The sequence below is a fragment of the Notothenia coriiceps genome, unplaced genomic scaffold (genome assembly GCF_000735185.1).
Source record: "Notothenia coriiceps isolate Sejong01 unplaced genomic scaffold, NC01 NC01_scaffold00009998, whole genome shotgun sequence".
Classification (NCBI taxonomy): domain Eukaryota; kingdom Metazoa; phylum Chordata; class Actinopteri; order Perciformes; family Nototheniidae; genus Notothenia; species Notothenia coriiceps.
Window position 1 is genome coordinate 426,823 of NW_011342699.1, and position 24,062 is coordinate 450,884.

The window sequence follows — 24,062 nt, forward strand, 5'->3', positions numbered from 1 at the left end:
AGGTAGGTGAAAATGACATTTAGCTGAGGTTTCTATAAAATAAAAAGGGGTGAGCTTAATGTGTGTTTTCCTCTGTGTTGTCAGGTTGCCAAGACTTCTTTACAGAAAAACAATGATCCTCTGGATGCAGCTATATTTTACCTCGCAATGAAGAAAAAGGCAGTGGTCTGGGGATTGTACAGGTAGGAAAAACTGTTATTATTGTATATAAAATCAATCTTTTCTCCCTGCCTTTAGAAACAAGATTGTTTCTGTCAGATAACTAAAGATCTATGACACAAGTATTGTTGTTTTGAATTCATAATGTCTTTCTCTCCAGATCTCAGAGGAATGCCAAAATGACAGAGTTCTTCCGCAACAACTTCAGTGAGGACAGGTGGAGGAAGGCAGCTCTGAAGAACGCCTTTTCTCTGTTGGGGAAGCAGCGGTTCCAGCATTCTGCAGCCTTCTTCCTTCTAGCCGGCTCTCTAAAGGATGCTGTGGAGGCAAGTGGAAAATAGACACACTATTTGCAAGAAGACTTGTTTCGTTCAACTGCGGGTTCCACTTGTCAGCCTGCCTACCTAAGTTAGAAACCCTGCTTTCAGTCAAGTGCTCATTTTAAGCATTGTACGCTCGTCTTTTTTTCCAATAATTCCTAGTCAAGGGTATTGTTTGACTGCTTATTAAAAGAGGAGAAACCACATTCACATAAACAGATCTTGGCTGCAGTATTTCTGTAACGTGTGGCTTCCTTTTTTATGATTTGAAACGGCTCAATAGATTTCCACAGGGGCTTCTTTGTCAAGAGCTTTTAGCACAGTGCAGAATTATTGATGCTGGCGAATTTACTCTTGGGTGTTGCTGTCTATCCGGCTTTTGTGAGAAGCATGTTGATATATTTATAAACCAGCATCAACACATTCTTGTTAAAGCCCTGTGAATGGGGACACTACCCACTACCTTCATTTCTTGAAAATATACTTGCATCATTTTTGTTTGTTAATTTGTACAATTGCGTATCATTATGCATAGTTATTAAAAGAAAAGCTGTAGTTTAAACGATTTACATAGCTGTACTAGGTTTACTGCTATTTATGCTGGTTAGGTTAAGCCACAAAAACACACACAAATCTCCATCTTTTTGCTCACATATCAAGAGGGATGCTTCGGTCATCTTGTTTGCTTAGCCCAGGGGTCTGCAACCTTTTTGACCAAAAGAGCCATTTTGCTCCTTTTTCCAAAACATTTTTTTGTCTGGAGCCGCAAAACATATTTCATAGCTTGATAGCTAATAAAGTTGTATTTATTGTTATATCAGACAAAAACTACAGTTTTTTGCATTTATTAGGCTATTTATTACATTATATAAAACTGTTAACCTCTAATAAGAAACAAAGAACTCCTATAAAGGAGAATTAGAAATAATACACAGGCCTACTTTAAAATAAATTAAACACAGCACTTGAGGAGTCAATTTATTTTAAAGTAGGCCTGTGTATTATTTCTAATTCTCCTTTATAGGAGTTCTTTGTTTCTTATTAGAGGTTAACANAAATCAGTTCAGTAACGGTTTTCAAGGGGACAATATTTACTCAAATTGATGGGTTTGGATGATGGGGGAAACTCGTGTCACAGGCTCTTTAAGCTTCACAGAAACAGACAATGTACAGGCAAACTGACACTCAGCTGTGTTAGCGTTACACACACACATTCACGGACAAACATGTACAGACGGAAAACTGCCTCCTAACCAGTTTTTATCATGGTTGACCTTTCACAGAGATTCAGAAGTCTACTGGAGACTGTTTTATCCTACCAATGGTCTTTATTAAAGTATAGCTTTTACATATATTAGAGTTAATATGTTCTTTATGTCAGAGGGGAAATTTCCATTAATATCCTTTTAATGAAGATGTTTACAGTCTCTTTACTGTAAGACAGATCAGAGTGAGAGAAAGGTAAGGTTCTTTAATTACACTCCATTTTTCTTTATGTATACTCACAAAGTCCGTAATGGCATCCAGCTCTATAATACACCCCGGTTTTGCTGTGGATTGCTGACTGATGATGTTGAACACCTCCCCGACATATTTCTAAAGAGAAACACATATTAACATTGACACATCATTAGGGCATGTTCAAATAGGGAGCCAAATGAGAAAAATCATTAAAATGAATAATGAAAAAATTAAGAAAGGTTTCTATTAACCTTGCTGTGCTTGATAACAAGTTAATGGTAATACCCAGAAAAAGTTGTTTATATGTCATATAAAAAGAAACAAATATAAAACGACACTAAATAAATACATCATAAAAAAATAAAATAATCAACCATTAATTCTTAGGGCTTCAACTCATTTCTCACATTATTAAATGTGATCCCGTGTAACGATTAAATCAAGTCGGCAAACATTAACACTGCTTAGGTAACAAGACTGCAAATTAGCTTTATTTTATTACCTCACTTTAAAAAAGGTCCTAGGGGAAATACTGATTTGCTGAACATACGCTGCAGAGACTTGTTTGAGGACTTACCGATATCTCAGGATTGGAGAGCTCACTCAGGAGTTTCTTAGCTTCGATAACAGCCTGATACAGCCGGAGTGAGTGGCCGTCATTCGCCACGAAGCAGGCGCTGGGAGAGTTACAGTACACACCTAAAGAGAGTAAGACAGTGTTTTCAACAAATAACCAAAAACTAAAATATAGAACAATTAGGTACAGTTCATTTAACAAAGAAGCAAATATTGTATATAGAATAGAATTGGGAGGGATGAAACCCTCTTTAATGGTCAAACATGCAGAGCACACAGCACACAGTGACATGTGTTCTCTGCTTTTAACCCATCCTAGTACCAGGAGTCTAGTACTAGGAGCAGTGGGCAGCTATTGCACAGCACCCGGGGAGCTGTGGGGTTATCCGGTGCCTTGCTCAAGGGCACCACGGCAGGGCAGGAGGTGAACTGGGACCTCTCTAAGTAGCAGTCCACACTCCATATTTAGGTCTGGTCGGGGACTTGAAGCGGCGACCCTACGGCTCACAGTCCAAGCCCCTACTAAAGACTATATCCAATCCAGCAACAATGTTTTTAGTGGGATATTATTTGAAATGTAAAACCCTTCATGGATTTCATTGAGTTGTTTTTAAAGAAGCATTTTATAATGCACAAATGAGGGTACAAAAACTGATCTGAAAAAAATGATATCTTTATGGATTTTATGTCCCAAAGCATATTTCAGCAAAACATAATTCCCTTTGTTGTAAGAAACAAAAACAACTTGGTAAACAAAAGAACAAATCTCAAAAAGATACCGGTGTCTATTCAAAGGCTGATTGCCAAGTACTTCATCAAATGTTGCTTTAACAATCTCCAGACAATACATTATATTTTCTCACCTAAACAGCTGCTGGGGATGAACGTGGGCAGCCAGGCTACATTAGCAAACGCTGATGCGTGGAGAGAATTGATCCGAGCAAGCTCAGACACCCCGCCTGACAGAGACAGCGGGCCAACGGGGTCTACTCTCCATAATATAAGCTCGCTGTAGATGGCATTTGGATCCTGGGAAACTACACCCAGGGATGACCTGCTGGGCCGTGACCCTCGGGGCAGAGACGCAGGGTGAGAGAAACCAGAGGAGTAGGTGTCGGGGGGAGCCAGGATGCTGTCTGCCTCAGGCGTCCTCAAGGCGTTGTGGTGCGAGGTGGTGAGGAGGAGAGGGAGCAAAGAGTGGCAGGCCAGGTCGTTGAGGTGGAAGCGGTGGCCACAGTACCGTGACTTGTGAGAGACGCTGAGCACAGTGGAGAAAGCAGAGTCCTCGGCAAAGCTGACTGCCCACTGGTTCAGGGAGCCGTCAGAGTGTTTGGAGATCATGAGGACGTTTGGGGTGAAGATGCTCAGTCGAAGACTACTGCTGGGTGCATTTTTTCCTTGACCTCTGTAGCTTATTAGAGCCGATTTGGTTTGAGGCAATGTGCTCCCGGGTGGTCGCTGTCTGTCATGTTGGATAGCCAGATCTACGTTTTTGTTGCAGGCGTACATAACCACACTGTGGCTCAAGGAGATGGCATCACCTGTAGGGAACGCCACAGGGATACGGGACACAAAGGAAACCTGAGAGAGAAAGGAGACAAGATAGCATCTCATTTAGAGTAAATTAAACATAAGGCTCCGGATTTAATGATAGGAATGGCTCATTCAATCAACTTATTATATTAGAGCTTAAAGAAGCGTTCAATATGAGCTTATATTAAGGTCCTGTGTAACTGTGGTAATGACCCAGATGGCACTGAAGCTACAGAACTCATTTAACTAACTAACTAACACATTCAGAAGCTGAGTGACAACTGTCTTTCAAAAATGAATTCAGTCACTAAGACAGTGATGGAGACTTGAGGGAAACAGCCTTCTTTGTTTTCTCTTCAGATGTAACATAAATAATAGCGTTGTATCTAACTCAAGCAGCCAGGCCTAATCAAATGGAATGTCAATGAAACCAGGGATTCGTTTAGCTGCCTCGCCTGACTCCCTCGGTGCCTTGTCACGAGGAACTCATTATTTCACCACTAATAGAAATGCATCCTGGGACTTTTGAATATGATATAAAGTAGCACATCATTAGAATACGTCTCCTCAGTTGAAGGAGAAACCATTAAAAGAAGAAATCACAGATGTCAAATGATTCACAGCCTTATTGAGAAGATAAATTCATTATTTCCCCCAGAAGCGCTTCAATTGTGAATACAACCACGAGTGACCAAGGTCTGCTCAGAGTTTATTCAATGACTTTATAACAGTTTCCAGTTGAAATCTTTAAAGTGTGACCATTCAAACTAGGACAAAGAGTGTGTTTATTTGGATCTAAAAACGGTTAAAGGTGAGGCACTATGTTCTTAAAACCATCGTTTCTTTACATAAAGTTAAACCACATCAGCAGCAGTGAACGTACCTGAGCTTGTCTGTACATGCCTGGCTGATATTCATCCAACCAGTCCACATGCCACACCAACAGAGAGCCGTCCATGGGATGGATGCTGAACAACATGTCCGCCCCTTTGTTCCACTCCTCCAGCAGCACGTTCACCTGGTGCTTCACCGCTGCCAGGGGGAGCTCCACAGCCTCAGGTTCCTGGGAGTCGCCTGGCCTGCTTCCATTATCTTCATCACAGTTCTCCTCATCCTCAGGCTCTGGAAGAGATACAAATCATAATGTAAATCCTGAAAATTCAGTAGAGAAAACTATAGGCCTAACAAATGTAAATGTATTGGTTGTCTTTATCAGCCATGGGAAGCAGAGCAGGTAATGGATTGGTTATCGGTATCAGCTTAAACAAATCATATTGTCGATCTCATGTCGAGTATAAAACTGTAGTGTTATTACATTTTCATTTGCACACCCCTTCAAACAAATGTTTGATCCTTATATTATGTACCTTCGTTGGAGCATTCGTTCTGTTGCTCCAGGCTGCCTTGGAGCTGCTGTAGGAAGACCTCCATAGCTAAAGTGAAATGGAGCTCCTTGTTGTTGAGCCAGTGGACAGTAAAAGGGCCTCCAGGTTCTTCATCATCGGCGGCACTCAGAGAGGAGATGGAGGGCAGCAGAGGAATGTCTGTGATAAAGAGGTTACAACGTTTGGAGAAAAAAAAGCAAAGTATTACATACATTTACATTACATTACATAGGGGGCATGCAGGCACAAATGTATCTGTTGTAGCAAATTAAATGTAATGATGAGTATATCATTTGAAGTTTGGTAATATATCATTCAAGCATTCAAATCCTATTCTACAGCACTTCTCAGCCTCAAGGCACAAAGGCTTCAGGTCTAAATAAAGTGCCATGCAAAATCAGAGAGGGGGAAACACTTAACATTAAGTCTGAGCAGCTGTAGCTGAACAGAAAAACTCACTGGGATGTTAAATAAACAACCTCAGGCAATGCAAAAAGTTTACACCATTTCTTGCCATATGAAATAAAAAGTTGAAGCCCTCTGACCTCCAGCTGATTGTATTCAAGCAGAGTTAACCATCTATGCAGTCTCAGGGGTTTGTGAATACATAATATGGTTCAATACTTTTTGTGGTGTCCTTTTCTTTAGGGAGTACTTTCTACCATCTTGTGGCTTGAAATACAATCGAGTTAAAGATACTAATGTCTGTGTGTGCGAGTCTAACCTGTAGCAGGGTTGATGCTGGCAGCGATGTGGAAGTGGCAGAGCGCGTTGGCGTGGGGCATGTTGCTGCTGCTCCTCTTGTGGTTGTAGTGTCGGCTCTGGTTGTGAGGCAGGCAGCTCGTCAAAGAGGGCTGGGGGACATCGCGATGAAAGGAGGCGTGCAATGATTCTTGAAAATGTGACTGTGGAGAAAATGTGTTATTCAAGTTAGAGGATTAATAAACAAGTGTTATGTATTGTGACTTCTAAGAGCTGTTATGTGCTGAAAATCTGATTTGTTGACAGTAGTGTTGATTTCGTCAGCTACTTTTTTTATTTAGTTTTAGTCCTGTGTTAAATTTCCTTTTTAGTTTTAGTCATATTTAGTCACCTTCATCCTGTTTTTATTTAGTCAAGTTTTAGTCGACTAAAGGTCTGAGCATTTTAGTCTTATTTTAGTCAAAGAAAAATAATTATTTTAGTCTACTTTTTGTCAATGAAAACTGTTGAATCTTTTTTAGTCATCAGATTATATAGAACATTTCAGTCCAACTAGTCTAGCCGAAACCAGTAATTTGTCCTTTTAGTCAAACTTATTTCACAATAAGATTATATATTGTCCTTATTTGATAAAAAACACAAGTTGAATGATTAAGAATGCAGCTTTGCAGAGAGCATCTGGTCAGGTTTGTGGTGTTTTTACTAGCTGTGTTATGGCCACATTGCTTCCCTTCTGATAAAACAATGCATTCACTTTTTATCTCCGCCTCATTGTAGCGAAAATGGACCCCAATATCACATCGTTTATTTCTCCCAAGCACTGGTGGCTTTCGACTTTTTCGTTGTCAGTCATTTTGACGGACAGGATCGTAACATTTCCGTCATGATCAAGCGGCAAACTCTGAGGAACAGCCGGGACGCCAATACGGAAGTGCAACACACTGCAGTTCATACATGGGCCGCTAGGGACTGACTGCAGAAAGGAGCAATTTCCATAGACCCCCATGTTAAAATGCCCAACATTACAGCAGAAAAAAACATGTTTCTACCCATGGATGCAATACATAGGCCTATTATTATCGATATAATTGTTTTCTAACACGACCCTTTTATTTATATCAGGTCTTAAAGTTTTTGCATAAATTAGGGCGTGGTCACTTTGATGGACATGTACATGCCTCACCTTTATACATACATATACATTTTAGTTTATGATTCAGCCTTGGGTAAGACTTTTATAGTCTATGGCCCTCTAGAGCCCATAATGCTAAACGGGAGCAAATGTTAATAGGGGACCCAATTATCCCAGTGGTGGCCGCCGGAGCTAACGGAGCCGCAGGGGNACGTTAAGAGCATTCCATGGAATATAACAAAAAGTGTTTTCTGAAATAAATTACATACCCCATTGAATTATGACTGAAGATCATCAGCGGTCTTCCTCTCCCGTGTTGTTCCTCGATACTTAAAAGCTGCAGCACCGTTGACAACTTCTCTCTAGATATCAAACATACCGGTAAACCAGCATCGTTTGCTGTGAAAGCATATAACTCTGTCCACACAGAATTAAATCCTGTGTTCCTCCGGGACTTTACTTTGATTTATCCATAGTTCGCTCATCGAGCCGGGGGTCAGGTTATTCACCTCCAAGAAAAGGGCTCGCGCGGGACCGTAGCAGGATGTGACGCATATTTTAGTTGACCTAATTAAAACCGTTTAGTTTTTTATTTATGTGTCACAGTATCACCTCAAAATACAAGATACGAAACATTTTCAACCATGCAACAAAATATAAATAGTCCTACAAATACTTTTATTTTTATTTCCTTCTTATTTTTTGTCTAAACTCAAGGGAGCCAGAGCAGAGGGCTTAAAGGGCCGCATGTGGCCCGAGGGCCGCGGGTTGCCGACCCCTGGCTTAGCCCTTAGTTTATCTAAGGACATTTCTCTTTTGAACATCCCTGAAGCAATGAGTCACATTATTTAATTTGTGTGAGTTACTGGAGCTTCTCTGAGCATTTTATGTAAATGAGTGTCACCCAGGTAAAGGGCTATCATTGACTTTGACTCCGTGGATGGGAGGTAGTCTCATTAAAATGCAGCTCACACCTCACCAGTTGGGAGCAACAACAACAACAACTTCAGCTATTAACTCTTTGCATTGCGCTGAGACTTTATTTCTAGCATTATTTTTTGCTTATTTTCTTTCTTTTTCTACAGATAAACAAACCAGAAAGCTTTACCTTCTAATATTAATTATTCCTTCTTTGTCCTGAATATACATTAATTGTCTGCTTATCTCACACAATTCAGGCCTGTGTCAAATGCTCGGAAAGCTTTTTTGAAATGAGAACAGTCAGTGAAGAAATGCTTTTTCTTCTCCTCCAGGTGTGTATAGAGAAAATGCAGGACCTACAGCTTGCACTGGTGATCTCCAGATTGTATGAGTCCGAGTTTGAAACAGCATCCACCTACAAAAAGATCCTCCGGAGAAATGTTCTGGGACAAGACAAGCAGGTTTGTGTACATCCTCCTGAAGCTTGTGTTTTTACTGCACATCTTCATTAAACTGTACACTGTTGTTTGACTCTCCAGCATTTTGCTAATTAACGAACAGCAGAAACCATAATGAGCCATTGTAATTCTCCCCAAATGTCAGATTCCCGCCCAGAAGGATCCGTTCGTGCGTAGCATGGCTCACTGGGTCCTGGAGGACTACAGCAGAGCGTTGGACACTCTCCTCGAGCAGCCTGCTGACAGAACCAGCTCCCAGTCCACGGAAAGCAAATGTGACACCGGTAGGTCCGCAGTGCTCTGCTTTTATTATTCCTCCACTCCATTCAAATGTATACCGTAATTTTCGGACTATAAGCCGTGCCTTTTTCCCTATTTTTCGACGCTGCGGTTTATATAACGGTGCGGCTAATCTATGGATTTTTACAGCTAACGGCCAACACTTTTAACTCTATGGGCTCTATGGCCGGTCCGCGGACCCCCACCTTTAAGCGGCGGGTTCCAGCAGGAAAAGCTGGAGGCCGGAAAAGAGTGAGACAGGTAGCGCGCAAAAGTAAAAGTGGAACCGAGAGTGGTATGCCGCTGCTGCGGCTTATATTCAGATGCGCCTTGTAGTCCGAAAATTACGGTAATGAGGAAGGTAGAATGGGGCTCTTCAAAGCAAATATAAACGTGTGTTTTGTTCTTATTATGCTAAAGTTTCACTCTTTATCTAATACTCAAAAAAATGCGTTGAAATACCTTATATGGAAGAGAAAAAGAAAATAATTTTTAGTAGAATCTGACAGTTTCAAATATCGAAATCTTAGAGTCGATGTAGTGTGTACTCCCTGAAGCCTTTAAGATATTTGAATGCTCAATTTTCCAAGCTGTGGACCTCTGTCGCCTGTCAGCGCAACTTACATGATGCCGTTTTAAAAAAAATGAAGGGCGGTGCCGGCCGGTCTGTGATTCTCCAGAACACACAGATGGCCAGTCCGCCCCTGTATTCCACCGGGTCGCCGCGGTGCAGACGGACCCCGTGGAATCTCTGTGGTACATGTGTTTCATTAATGAAGTTCTCAAAGCCCATTCTTATAAACTTACAGAGCAGGAAACACTGGCTTAAATTGAAATGGCTCCTATACTTTAGGGATTAGGTGCGGTCCTTGCTTGTTTTCAGTATGAGTCATACAGACATGGTTTTTGTCAGTCAGCGGCTCTCAATAAGATGACTGTTTTTGAACTAGTATCTCCACTCTTTACCAGGCTTTAAGTAAACACAGAGGGCAGTTTTTCAGTGTTTAAGTGCTTACATGGTTGGATGCCTCAATTTGTTGAGAAGTTCAATGAAAATACAGCTCAATTTCTGTCTCGAACTAAAACACAGCTTGTTTTTGCTGGTACTTTAGGCTCCTCTTCAGTGTCTGTCTGTAACCCTGAGGTTTTCAACTTTTACACCTACCTTCGAACCCACCCACTCCTCCTTCGCCGCCACTTTGGCTCCTCGGAGAAGGCTAAAGTTGGACTGACCGCTGAGCGCCGCAGGGCAGACTCCATCAGCCTGGAGGAGAGGAGACTGTTTTTCACAGCTGCTTACGCACACCTTCAGGCTGGGTGCCCCATGCTGGCACTTGAAGTCCTCTCCAAGATGCCCAAAGTCCGCAAGCATTCCAAACTCCCACACCATGAGGGTGCAGGCATCGCGGCTGAACTCAGCGTTGGGAGCAAAGATGGACAAGGTTCAGAGCAGGACTGGTCTCAGTCGGCTCTGAACGGCTACGAGTCAGACAGGAACAGCTTGTGCAACAGCCACTCAGATTCAGTGTTGAGTTTTGACTGGACCGGCCAGCCGTCGATGACACATCCTGATGAAACCCTGGAGCTGAAATGGGAGAGTGACAAAGATGATGAAGAAGATGAGGATGAAGAAGAAACAAAAAATGGTAAGAGTGGCAGAACTGAAGACGGCAGCAGTGTGTTTCAGGATGCGCAGGATGCCATGTCGCCGCTCATGGAGACTGTGCCAGGAGAGGAGAGTGAGGATGACTTCCTCGCTCCTTCTAATGACATCTTGGCGGCCCATCTGAAGTTTACCGCCTGCCTGAAGATCATGACCAATGAGCTGCGGACACTGTCCACGGGCTATGAACTGGATGGAGGGAAGCTACGTTACCAGCTCTACCAGTGGCTAGAGAGAGAGGTAATGGCACACACATGATTAAACACTTAAACATACTAAAAGGTCAACTCCATAATATTTAAGTTAAAACCACATATTATATTTATTAATCCGAGCACTCGCATTCATGTAGCACCAACAGTTCTTAATATTTGTTTAATTTATGAACGGTATAAAATCAGCAGGGAGAGAAGCATATAAACAGCTGTTTGCCTCTCATCTATGTCTCTGTTGTTGACTGTTTGTTTTCTCAGTGGTTTGCAACAATTGGAGGAAATTCAGTTGGTCCAAAAAGTGATATTCACACAGATCTCTCTTATCTTTAAGTTCATTGTTTTAAGATCTGATCTCTCTGTCGGTACATATAAACATCATATTGATGATAATTCTAGAGAGTTTCTCTTGTGAATTTCTTCTGTTTGCAATGTGGTAAAACGTTTTGTCTTTCTCTCCAACATATGCAGGACAAATTGACCCCAATATATATTTTGTATCTTTCTAACCCAGGTCGTGGCTCTCCAGCGCTGCTGCAGCTACAAGCCCTGCTTGCCAGAGCTGTCTGTCTCCGGGCTGGGCGAGGAGGAACAGGTGGGTGTTCATAGTGGAGGCTTATAGATTTGCCCGATGTTCATGACAAAAATCAATGCAACACAACGGAACAGTTTGTCTTGACACAGTTTGAAACATTGTAAATTGAAAAGATTGTTGCACTGTTGACCTTGGATATCTCAACTGCTGCAGAACATTTTCTTCTATTTCAGTTTGAAGAGCAAATCGAATTATAAATGGATTAACATTCAATTCTAACTATGTATTTAAATACATGTCATAGACCTGCTACTTTATTCATTGTTGACAGAACACATTAAGGTCTGTGTTGTCAGCTGGAAGACTTTGGCTTATTTATGTTGGTGTTGATAAATCTGACTATGAAACTAATAAAGTAAACATTTTCCAGCCGGGGAGCCCTCGTGCTGACATCCAGAGGAGCAGGTGGCACTGGCTGCAGAGCAACCAGCCCCTACTGAGGATGTTTCTGAGCTACTGCAGTTTACATGGCTCCCACGGAGGAGGACTGGCCTCTGTGCGCATGGAGCTCATTCTGTTGCTTCAAGAGTCTCACCAGGTAATTACAAATAAAAATGCAAACTAGCAGCTGCTGACAGACGCTTTTGAGGGGCTAAAGTTAGTACGGCTCTGTCGTTGATGTCACTGTAATAAATTAAGTTGCTGATGAAATGGATAAAACAATTACCGTAATTTTCGGACTATAAGGCGCACCTGAATATAAGCCGCAGCAGCTAAATTGAATGATGTGTACATATATAAGCCGCACTGGACTATAAGCCGCAGGTGTTTTAATGTTTAATTACCATATGTAAGGGTTCGTGCACAGAGGGGATTGTCGGGAAAGAGATGGCTGTTTGAGGAAGCTCCCATTTATTAACATTTCAACAAACAAGTTGCATATTTGCATAACGTATTCAAGTGTTACCATTTAGTGCAATAGTAGCTACAGAACATGTACTGTGCTGTGTAAACTGTACTGTATCACATAGCGTTTCAGACACACAAACTTTTCAACTTTCAAACTCCCAGCGCACGTCTCCCAGCGCACGTACCGGCAGTGATCTACAGCAGTGGTTTTCAACCAGTGGTACGGGGACAAACTGTCTCGCTCTCGTAATGTATGTCTGTCTTGCTCTCGTTCTGTCTCTCGTACCACTCTCGGTTTCACTTTTACTTTTGCGCGCTACCTGTCTCACTCTTTTCCGGCCTCCAGCTTTTCCTGCTGGAGCCCGCCGCTTAAAGGTGGGGGGCGCGGACCGGCCATAGAGCCCATAGAGTTAAAGGTGGTGGACTGTAACCTGTAAAATCCATAGATTTAGGAGGTCCCCTGGTGGCCGTTAGCTGTAAAAATCCATAGATTAGCCGCACCGTTATATAAGCCGCAGGGTCGAAAAATGGGGAAAAAGGCGCGGTTTATAGTCCGAAAATTACGGTAGTCTCTTCATCGATAAGTCACTTAATATGGTATTCTTTATTTTTTTTGTATACTTACTGTATACTACTGCCATTATGAACGGCGCCCGGGGAGCAGTGTAGGGAACGGTGCCTTGCTCAGGGACACCTCGGTAGCACTTGGTCTTGCCGGGACTTGAACTGGTGACCTTCCAGTTGCCAAGCCAAGTCCCTATAACATTCGGAAATCCTTTCCTGGTCTGCTTTTATTTTTGTATCTTTTAACATATCATAAAGAATGAAATATCTCTGAATAAAAGGGACAGACAATATCACAAAATATTTTCCAAGTAAATTTAAGAGGCTGATCAGTTATACATTTACAGCATGCCTGATTCTCCTTAATAAAGGTTGTGCAGCCTCACCAAATCTTATAAGTCAGTTGGTCTGAACATACCTGACTCGACAGATGTTAAAAAAACGTTTTGAAACACCCAAACCAATGAGCAGCATGTAAACACATTTACACTGGAAAGCAGACCTGCAGTATTTTCGAACAGGTCAGAGAAAGACGAACATGAAACCATCTGAAACGCACACTTACTCACTCAGACCCACTCATCGTGCACTGGCGATAGTCTGAGAGTACTGGGCTGGCAGGTTGTGCTGATTCTCCGAGCTCCTGAGGGAGACCTTACCTTAGGCTTACTTATCGAAGAGTCAAATTTCAGGAGGTAAACAACTCTCTTGAATGAACGAACCGTCAACTAGCAATGGGAGTTCTGTCTACTCTTCCTTTGATTCTGATATCAAAGCAGTTGTTGTCCCAGCTCTGGTCCCATTGGCTGTCAAGTTTCTCTATTGTTGTCGAGGAAATGTCAGAGTTTTTCTTTTTGGTTAAACTTCACTCGGTCTGTAGAGCTTCTGTTTGGGAAGGTTAGTGACAACTGAATGTGATTCATCAAGCGTGACGAGCATAAGCCTGTGGTATTCTTGCACACAGAGAGTCATGTTCAGGGATGGAGTAAACGCAGACAAAACCAGGCACCCCATCGTTGCTATCTCTTCTTTTTAGGTCTTTAAATGTCATTCACACAAGCACTGGAAAACACGTCATAGAACTCTCTCAGTATTAGATGTTCTATGACTTGTTCTGTCTCAGGAACAGGCTTTTGTTTCACAGATCAAAGCATCACCTCTTTTATCCCCGGTCCCTTTGAGAGCTGTCTCTTTTACCCTGTAAAAAAAGGATTGATCAAGTTGAGATATCTGCTCTTACTTTTAAGGCTAACTGTGATGTGAGGGTGACTTGTGGTTATGCAGTTATCCCTTTGCATAGGTGCTATGAGTCTTCATTGTGAACACTTAAATATTTGTTGTTGTTGCACATAATCTACATTGTCAAAACTAGCATTTGTATTAGTGTACCTGTAGACACCTTACACTCTGATTCCCCCCCACAGGATGACTCCCTGCAAGCGGTGATGCCATGTTGCCAACCAACATCCATCCCCCTCCTGATGGCCTGCACGGCAAACGTAAAGACGGTGGTGGCCAATCCCATCGTCTACCTGACCAACCTGGCTCATGACATCTTACAGACCATCAATTCACTGGACTCTCCTCCACACCCTGATGTTGTCAACAATGAGGTAAGGATGGATAATATAAGCGTATTGCAGATATATGGGTGTCATCATACAGTATATGTTGGCTACTAACTAATAATAATCTGCAGTACAGATATGAAACATATGTTGGAGGTTTTGAGGAAACATGGCCACAAAATTAAATTGTCAACTGTAAAAGGTACATTTCAGGGTTCTTTTTAAATGTTTGTGTGTTTAATTGACTTTTTGTGTACTTAAAACTTTATTTAATGCGTTGGATTTCCCTTTATTTCAGATCTACGTGATGCACACATTGGCTGCCTCCCTGTCCGCCTGTATCTATCAGTGTCTGTGTGATGGACACACCCACAGGTTAGTGTCCCAAGCTGGGATATTAAGATATTGAGCATCTGGGCTGTCATGTCACAGGGAGGAGGGGGTACATCTGCAGCTTCATAGTGAACTTTATTGCATCATTAACCCTTGAGCCATCTACTTATTTTGCACATTTAAGGGAACATATTTTTGCCTATCCCATGAACCCAGTGTCTCATTTAGCCTGATTGAGTTCAAAATGTGCATCTTCTTCATAGCTTCTCTCCGACCAAGCTTCTTGAATTCTTTATATGACCTAAGTGATGATTACTTTGATACATTCTTTTTTAATTTCCCGCCACATTCACCTTGATACAACCCCATAACAGCTCTATAGACACTGGATTATTTATCAAGAGTGATCTGACTTTCCTATTCTTCGCATTAGCATTTGAAAGACAAAATTATGTTGATTTGCACCCTCGTGTTGGTCTGTGTGTGTACGTGTGTGTGCGTCTGTGTGTATGTGTCTGTGTTTAAACTTATTGGAGCAGAATAATAAGAGAAAAGGGGGAAGGGACGTGTCTACTGGTAACCAAACTAAAAGAAAATGCACACATCTTAAGTCAAACATTACAAATATAATAAAGTAGAAAAGGCTTTTCAAGATGACTTTGTTTATGGAAAACGTCTCAGCGTCTCAGCACATGCCCTAGGCTGCTTTACAAAGTGCTATGGTGGTGTGATTTAGGACATTGATAGAGAAGAACATGTTGGTCACTTGTCTGATGTGATCGTGTTGAAAATGATTAATGATATTCCCAAGGGTGTTGTTTGTCACCCTTATTGTACATTTTAATTAGATGTTTGTTAAAGACGTGTATGTACTATAAACTCCAATCACTTTGACAAAAACCCAGTGGGATCTTAACTTTGGATGGGTGGTTGCGTGTGTTTGTATTACAGCTGTGCTGCTGTGTGACTTCCTGTCATGCTTCTGCCAGACTGTTTGATGTTGTACCAATCATTTTTATTTATGCTTGACCAGACTGGGACCTTTAAAGCAACAGTGTTTTGACCCCAGAGATAGTTTTGCTTGTATGGATTAAAACATGTGTAAGAAAGACAGTTTTTAGAGAAAACATTCATTATTCTTTCAGCAAAAAAAACGCAGTGGATTGCTGAACTTGTGCTTCTGTGTCTTTCTCTTGGGTGTGCAAGAGAGACACAGGGATAAGAGTGTGTGATTTTTGAAAAAGTATTTCAGGACATAGGTTGCTATGGTTTAGAATAGAGTTTCCACCACGTTGGCAGTGTTTTGATACATGTCATGCTCTTTACTGTCGGTTTACATGTTAATTCAGTTTAATTGTGTTGGTACTTCTATATCACAGTATATAGATATAGAGGATACTGTGACTGTACATTTGCTGTGCTTTCTGTTGCATCATACAATAATTTTTTATTCAAATTTTGTTCTGAGAAATCCAGACAGACTCTGGACCACTTCTTCTGAATAAAGTTCCCTTGGTCTTTTAGATTCTTTTCGATGTGGAGTCTACGGTTGATGTTTTTTAGCAGAGGCTTAAAGTGGATTTATTGGATGTTGAAAACTTAAAGGTGGGGTAGGTAAGAATGGAGAACAGCTCGAATGCGCTAGAATTTGAAAATAAACAACCGAAAGAAATCTGCCCCTTCCTTCAGACTTCCTCACAGAGCCCCTCCTCCAACACACACGAACGCGCACATGACCAATGAGGGCACGAGATGGAAGGCTGACAGGCAGGTAGGCCATCCAGTTATTTTAGCCGGGCCGGCTCAGATGATCGGTCGTGCTTTTTACAGCGCCACGGCTTCCACAGATGACATTTTTTTAATGTATTTTTTGTCAAAGCATTTAAGATATTCATTGCTATCGGGATGTTAAGAGCATTCCATGGAATATAACAAAAAGTGTTTCTGAAATAAATGACATACCCCACCTTTAATAGACTCCCTGCCGTGTTATACATCCCATATTCCCTGTTGTATTTCTTCTGCAAGAATCCAAGGTTTTTGTGTGTGCACTAGTTGAAAAGCAACTTGACGTGAGAAATTGAGTACTGAATCTTCCGTCATCAGAAAGCTTTTTCTTCTCTACCACCAAACAGCATAGATGGGTCGCTAGCCGGAGATAAAGCCATTAGTATTTCATATCTTGACAGAACAGAGCTTGTTGACTCTAACTTTGAAAACATCATCTCTGAATTCAGATCAAAGTTAAAACTTTTAGACGTTTTATATATTTACACCACTAAAATACATATTTGAAATTCCACTTTTCAGTCAAACCTTGAATGTTTAATATGTGTCCTCATACTGTCTTGTGTGCTTGCTTTCTTTTGTCTCCCTCAGCCATGTGAACCACTTCACAGGAATCGTGTATCAGAGTGTTTTGCTATCTCAGAAGCAGCCTGCCCGAACCGTCAGCATGGACGAGTCCGTTCAGCCCAACACCCCCCCCGCACAGTGGCCAGGTAATTCAGCCAACACTAACCTCAGTTTAACCAGCATTAAAAGAGAAAAGCATATTTCTCTATCTTAAACAAGTAGAAGACCCAAACGAACAATGTATTCGTCCAACTGTCAGTAGTACTATTAACCCCCTTATAACTGCGAATGGATCTGGCACTTCCTACATCCAGGACATGGTTAAACCGTACACCACAGCACGTGCACTCCGCTCTGCATCAGCCAAACAGCTCGCTGCACTTTTGGTCGTTTGTCCCTGTGTCAACAAAAAATATACATTACTTTTTTATTGTTTGAATACGATATTTACACAGTATAGGTTTGTATAAGAATATTGAAATCGATTTTCGACGTTTATTATGATTATCATAGTAGAGGAAGAGCGTTTTGGTAGGTATTTTCCATTTTCCTGTGTCTTACTTATACATGCTAGAATCAGAGTGTCCTCCTTCTCTTGTTTTTTGCTGTTCTCTGTTTGGCACTCGTGTAGCGACGTTGACCCACCGATAAGTAAAATAGTATCTTGGTCTTGTATTCGTTCACCCCAGCTAATTATTATACTAGTTTAGTTTCATTGTTGGTAGTAACGGGACGACATGTGGATGTGTTTGAAGAAGCAGACGTTTGGCGTTACACCCGACTGACAAGGTTGTTGGCGGAACAAAATGTCTATTCATTTTTTTACATTCGGAAAAACTCCTCTCGCCTCGCGCAAATGTTAAGGTGACTATTTACCGTCATAGTAATGCTAACTCGCTCGTCACATCTGGGCTGCCGAAAATGGAGGTTTCGCTGAATAGTCTATATCAGAAGCTAGGTCGGCTCTGATGTTGACTTCTTTGTTTAGTAGTATTTTATATTTGTTAGTCCAGTAAGATCTTCGTTGTTTTTTATAAGTTTTCACGATGAGTTGACCGAAATCTTATTTGTCTTGGTCTTAGGAGTAACAATCATTATTTATTCACTGATTATACACTCATTCCAAGATAGCGAGCTTCCACCTGCAGCTTTCTCTACTCAAAAGTCAGACGCGCCTTCTACACGTTCGATGAGACGCCGAGGACTAGTACCCTCGAGTAAGCGGTAAAACCTCCGGTCCTATCGTTGGGGTGCTACAAATTAACTGTACTACCATTTGAACCCAGCGGGGAGTCGTCATNTAGCTAATGAATGTTTCCATGCTGAACAACGGCAACATGACAACGTTTTCATTGGTCCCTCTTCTTTAGAGAAGACCAGGAAATGATGGATACACGGATCGTGTTCAAATCAATAGGCACGCAATGACTCTAAATAATAATGATCACGCCACCAAACACACATTCAGACTAAAGGAACCAGCCTGTTTGGAAAATGAGAGAAGTAGAAAGTACAGGTATTTGAGTTCAACATGTAAGAAGTAGAAAGTACAGGTATTTGTGTTCAACATGTAAGAAGTAGAAAGTACAGGTATTTGAGTTCAACATGTAAGAAGTAGAAAGTACAGGTATTTGTGTTCAACATGTAAGAAGTAGAAAGTACAGGTATTTGTGTTCAACATGTAAGAAGTAGAAAGTACAGGTATTTGTGTTCAACATGTAAGAAGTAGAAAGTACAGGTATTTGTGTTCAACATGTAAGAAGTAGAAAGTACAGGTATTTGTGTTCAACATGTAAGAAGTAGAAAGTACAGGTATTTGGGTTCAACATGTAAGAAGTCAAAGTAAAAAGTTGTCGTGGAGTAAAGTACTGATACCAGAAAAATGTACTTAAGTACAGTAACGAAGTATTTGTACTCCACTACTTCCCACCTCTGACAATAACCTTTGAAGATGAGTTGGACTCGTGCGTGCGTTGCCGCTTCAATGCTTCTGCCCATTCACTTTGAATGGGGTGACATCACGATTCGCCGAACTGCATTGTGGGAGCAAAGCGTAGCTTCTCCCGCCTCTCGCTGCAAAAGTAGAGCAATGTTCTACTTTTGCTGCCTCGACGGAGGCGTCAGCCAATCGAATCATATGCCAGTACAAGCTCTAGCCAATCAAACCGCGTGCTTGTGTGTCTGGGGCTGGAGATTCATGTGATTGGTTGTTGGTCGAGTTTCAGCCCCCCCTGCCGGCAAGCGACAACGCACGCCGCCGTTTGTAGGGGCCGTGAGACTGGCAGTGTGGGGTTTCCCAAAGGAACCAGCCCCTGGTTTNCACGTCACCAAACTGCTCAGTAACGTACTATTAACCCCCTATATACTGGCGATGGGATCTGGATCCCTCCTAACATCCAGGACAGTGTTAAACCGTACACCACAGCACGTGCACTCCGCTCTGCATCAGCCAAACAGCTCGCTGCACCCGCACTGCGAGGGGGACCCAAGTTCCCATCAGCAAAAACACGTGGGTTTGCTATCCTGGCTCCAAAATGGCGGAATGAGCTCCCCATTGAAATCAGGACAGCAGATAGCTTGCACATCTTCCGGCGCAGACTGAAAACTCATCTCTTTCGACTCCACTTCGAGCGATAGAATTACTAACAAAGCACTTATATACTAACAAAGGACTGGCTGATCTAAAGCCAGTTGAGTAGCACTTGAAATGTTTGGCTCTATGAAACCTGATGTAATTATATGATTCTGTTTTCTTCAAGGTTGTATCTTCCTGGTCGAATGCACTTATTGTAAGTCGCTTTGGGTAAAAGCGTCAGCTAAATGTAATGTAATGTAATAACTGCCATTTATAGTGAATATGTAAAGTTTGATAATAAGAACATTTAAAAAAGGCTTAATATTATCTTAAACAAGCGGTTGTTTTGAGAACATGAGCACACATTGCGTTTGCAGACGAGAAGTTTGAGTGTACAGCAGCAAGATGGTGTATTTTGGATTGATCAAATAAACGACACTGCTTATGTTCGTGCTAATAAATGAAGATGCCACCCAGTGCAGCGATGTGGCTCACGCCTGTTAGAAAGATCAATTCATTGTTGTCTTTTACCTTTTTATGGCATTGGTTTGCAAAAGGAAAACATTAGTATTATCAGCTTTTTTTGCTAAAGTATTAATGAAAATGTTTGGGATATTGCACATTTTAACATATTTATATACATATAAAAAACAACTGTGTCCCTTTGTTTGCTGGTTTTTGTCTGGCTACTGAAACTAAATCAAAAGCCTTCTCTTTTGAATAATCCTTTTAAGGAATTGATCAATAAGTGGACATATTTGGCTTTACATTCTGCTTTCCCTCATTTTACAGGCAAATTGGGTTTTGTTTACGTTTTTTGCATCTTTGTGCATTGGATATTTAATTTAGTTGGCTCAATATCTTTGGTCAGCTATTTTTAAATAATGCAGTATTTTTTGTTTACCCATTGAAAGTATTTATTAAAAGCTGTTCCTTCTCCTTCCCCACTGCTCCGCCTCCCTTGCTTCTCTCCAGGTATCGCCTCCCTGATTCGCCTGTTGAGCTCGGCAGGCGAGGAGAGCCAGCCAGGCTTAGCTGTGCTGCTCTGTGAGATCGTGACTGCTGTCTTCCTCAGTCTATTTGTTCACGGCATGGCCACTCACTCAAGCAACGAGCTGTTCCGCATCGTGGCCCACCCTCTCAACAGCCAGCTTTGGGTGTCAGTGTTCGGAGGAGGCGCTCGGACCCCTGTCATAGAGAAACCCACCAGCCCCACAAGAACACCGCCACCAGGTTGGAAAGGATCTGATCTAGTTTTCCTTCTCACAGTCTTCCTTAGTGACTGTCTCTCTGTGAGGGTTTTTCTGGAGGTGACCCAGCAGCTAAATCCAATCAGTTCTGCTAAATTAATCGGGTTCTTGTCTGTAGGTCAAAGTGAAATCCATTAACCTATTGGTGTGGGAGCTGTTTCCATCACACTCTCTGTGCTACTCTCTCATGGTTGGCAGGAAACCTAACCTACTATACCTTCTGCCTATTTGACCAAATGTCTACAACAAACTTTTCTTGTACATATTTACGATTACATTTCAACATCTAAAGCTAATGTCATTATCATAAGCCATGAAAGAAAGTAGGCTTGTTATTTGTATTGTATATCATTTGTAAATGCACAAGTTGGTAGAGGTGGAATTGCAGCCAAAATCATAGATGCAGCAAATTAAAAAAACAACCTTTCTCTCGACACCCCAGCCTCACCAAGCGGCTCAGACAGGAAGTCCAGACGGTTCAGACTCCTGTCCTCACGCAGCGGATCCAAGGACGAGTTGGGGATAGAGCGTGAGGGCCCATCCAGTCCCAAGCACAGCCCTGTAGTGGAACAGGAAGCTACCTCCATCTTTAAAGAACGGTTTATCCCTCCAGAGCTCAGCATTTGGGATTACTTCATCACCATGGTAACCAAGAAGATCGAGAAAAAAACCCCAAAGCTAGTAAAACATGGCCGTGTCATATCCACTGAGTGTATTATATTTTATTACGAAATAAATCAAATACGTGGTTAATGTCTAACAACATCATTATATTTTGACAGTATTTTGGTTATAATTAATATTTATATAGACTGGGCGTTTATAATTTGTATCTACCATATCGACCTTTAACATGTTGTACAACTGACCAGTAGTAAACCAGGTAAGCAACAGCAAGATAGGAAGCATATTTCTTCTTTTCTTTGGATCATTTATTTAGCCAAAACCATTTGCCTCTATCTTAATTTTAGTTTTATGTTCTTCTGTCTATTAGCCTTCACTGCCACAATCAGAGAACCAAATTGAATACGACTCGGAGGAGAGCCAGGACAGTCAAGATGAAGAGGAAGATGATGATCAATATGAAGATGTGTTTGACCCCAGCTCTCCGCACAGAGAGCATTCAAACCACAACTCATACAGGTAACGACACGGCACTGAGCGCATATTACTGCAAAGAGTGACTCATCTTCACCTCTATTCAACCTGCCCTTTGTAATCCCGCAGCTGTTTTTGTGTTTGATTTTCTATTCAGTGGCACTGCCAGAACACACTCTTATGCCTCCAGTTTTCAAGGGGCTTTGAACCCTGTCAGAGTATTCATGTCCAAGATTGTAATCTTGTTTGTAATGTTTCCTTTCCCCTCTCAGTTGGTGTTTGATGCGTCTGGCAATGGTTCAGCTGGTGTTGGTCAACCTCAAAACCTTTTACCCAATGGCAGGATATGATCTATTAGGTAAACATAAGCATGCACACACACTTTTCTGTACAAAGTCCTAGGATTTGGTTAAGTGCCTCCCGCCTATCTGAGCTCATCTTATTGCCTTCTTGCTTCCACTTGACGCAGACCTGCCTGTGTGCTCTCCTCTGTGTCACGCTGTGCTGAAGACGCTGCAGCGCTGGGAGCAGGTGCTGCAGAAAAGGCTGGAGATCTTCGGGGGCCCCCCTTCAAAGTACATCTCCACCACCCCCCAGGATGAAACCACGGCGCCTGGTCCCGCCCTGCTCAGACACAAGGCCCTGTTCGAGCCTTCCAACACCCCATTCAGGTACAAACTTGAGCGGTAGCCAATAGTGCGTCAACATGCTTCTTAGGTGGTCCCGAGTTTGGAGGATGTGTTTCCGACTTGTGTCCTTGTTTTCAGGGGCTTTAATAAGTTGTAAGGCTATAAAGAATATGTGTTGTATGTAATTGCTTGGAGCGTTTTAACGTCCCATTGATGTCTGTTTCTTAGTTATTTTTCTGATTTGAGGAGACGTTAACATGAATCTGAGGGAACTCATTTGTCCAATTATTCAGACACCAAATGAATGCAGCCTAAAAGCCCTATCTCCCAGTGTTAATGGAAGTGAAGGATAATTCATGATTCGCCCCATGATTCCAATCACTCATCCAATTTGTTTTTGGTTTTTACTCCGCCATGCAACGTCTTCCATCAGGTTTCTAGAAAATTAGGCAAGTAGTTCTTCTGCAATCCTACTGATATACCGATGTGCACAAAAACTCGAGCAGGAAACATAACCTCCTCGGCGTAGCTTGAAAAATATTTGTTTATTTTATGAGAAGATTTAAAAAAGGTATTAAAGTTGGATTGAATTTTAAAGTACTTAGCCTTACGGCCCCTACACACGGCGGCGTGCGTTGCAGCTTCAACGCTTCTGCCCATTCACTTTGAATGGGGTGACATCACGATTCGCCGAACTGCATTGTGGGAGCAAAGCGTAGCTTCTCTCGCGTTGCTCGCTGCAAAAGTAGAGCAATGTTCTACTTTTGCCGCCTCGATGGAGACGTCAGCCAATCAAATCCCATTTATGCAAATCTGCCAGTACAAGCGCTAGCCAATCAAACTGCGTGTATGCTGGGAGAGCCAGACCCCAGTTCATTTCCTCATATGCCAAAAAATGGAGGAGAAAATAATCATAGCGGTAGGGAATCACCCGGTGCTTTATGATCAGTCCCTGTTCACCTACCGGGATACAAACCGGAGGAACCAGGCATGGAGGGAGGTGGCAGAGACAGTGGGTGAAACTGGTAGGTTTTCGCCTGTTTGGGGATTTTATATCCAGTGTACTTCGTTTGAATGGAAAGCTAGCAGGCATAGACAGTATTTAGCCAGCATGGAATGTGTCAAATAGCACCATAGACATTAATGTCATAAATCTTCATCATATAAAGTGTAAATCCTTTATGCAATTGACAGGAGAGATTCATGTGATTGTGTTGGTCGCGTTGCTCGCNGGTGAAACTGGTAGGTTTTCGCCTGTTTGGGGATTTTATATCCAGTGTACTTTGTTTGAATGGACAGCTAGCAGGCATAGACAGTATTTAGCCAGCATGGAATGTTGTGTAAAATAGCACCATAGACATCAATGTTCATCATATAAAGTGTGACATGTAAAACCTTTTATGCAATTGACAGGAGAGATTCATGTGATTGGTTGTTGCTCGCGT

At 41.9% G+C, this 24,062-nt stretch overlaps 1 protein-coding gene across 1 annotated transcript in view; it reads left to right on the top strand.

The window, feature by feature from the left end:
* Positions 1 to 22,774, top strand: part of dmxl1 (Dmx like 1) — a 28,862-nt gene extending 6,088 nt beyond the window's left edge. Inside the window, exons 11-26 of the mRNA XM_010771483.1 lie at positions 85 to 182; positions 320 to 485; positions 8,522 to 8,650; positions 8,793 to 8,931; positions 10,039 to 10,829; positions 11,316 to 11,396; positions 11,767 to 11,934; positions 14,234 to 14,422; positions 14,676 to 14,752; positions 17,090 to 17,211; positions 20,616 to 20,873; positions 21,333 to 21,535; positions 21,885 to 22,033; positions 22,261 to 22,346; positions 22,458 to 22,659; positions 22,756 to 22,774. Coding sequence (XP_010769785.1) covers positions 85 to 182; positions 320 to 485; positions 8,522 to 8,650; positions 8,793 to 8,931; positions 10,039 to 10,829; positions 11,316 to 11,396; positions 11,767 to 11,934; positions 14,234 to 14,422; positions 14,676 to 14,752; positions 17,090 to 17,211; positions 20,616 to 20,873; positions 21,333 to 21,535; positions 21,885 to 22,033; positions 22,261 to 22,346; positions 22,458 to 22,659; positions 22,756 to 22,774 — 2,877 coding nt within the window. The remainder of the gene's footprint in view (positions 1 to 84; positions 183 to 319; positions 486 to 8,521; positions 8,651 to 8,792; positions 8,932 to 10,038; positions 10,830 to 11,315; positions 11,397 to 11,766; positions 11,935 to 14,233; positions 14,423 to 14,675; positions 14,753 to 17,089; positions 17,212 to 20,615; positions 20,874 to 21,332; positions 21,536 to 21,884; positions 22,034 to 22,260; positions 22,347 to 22,457; positions 22,660 to 22,755) is intronic.
* The last annotated feature ends 1,288 nt before the right edge of the window (positions 22,775 to 24,062 follow it).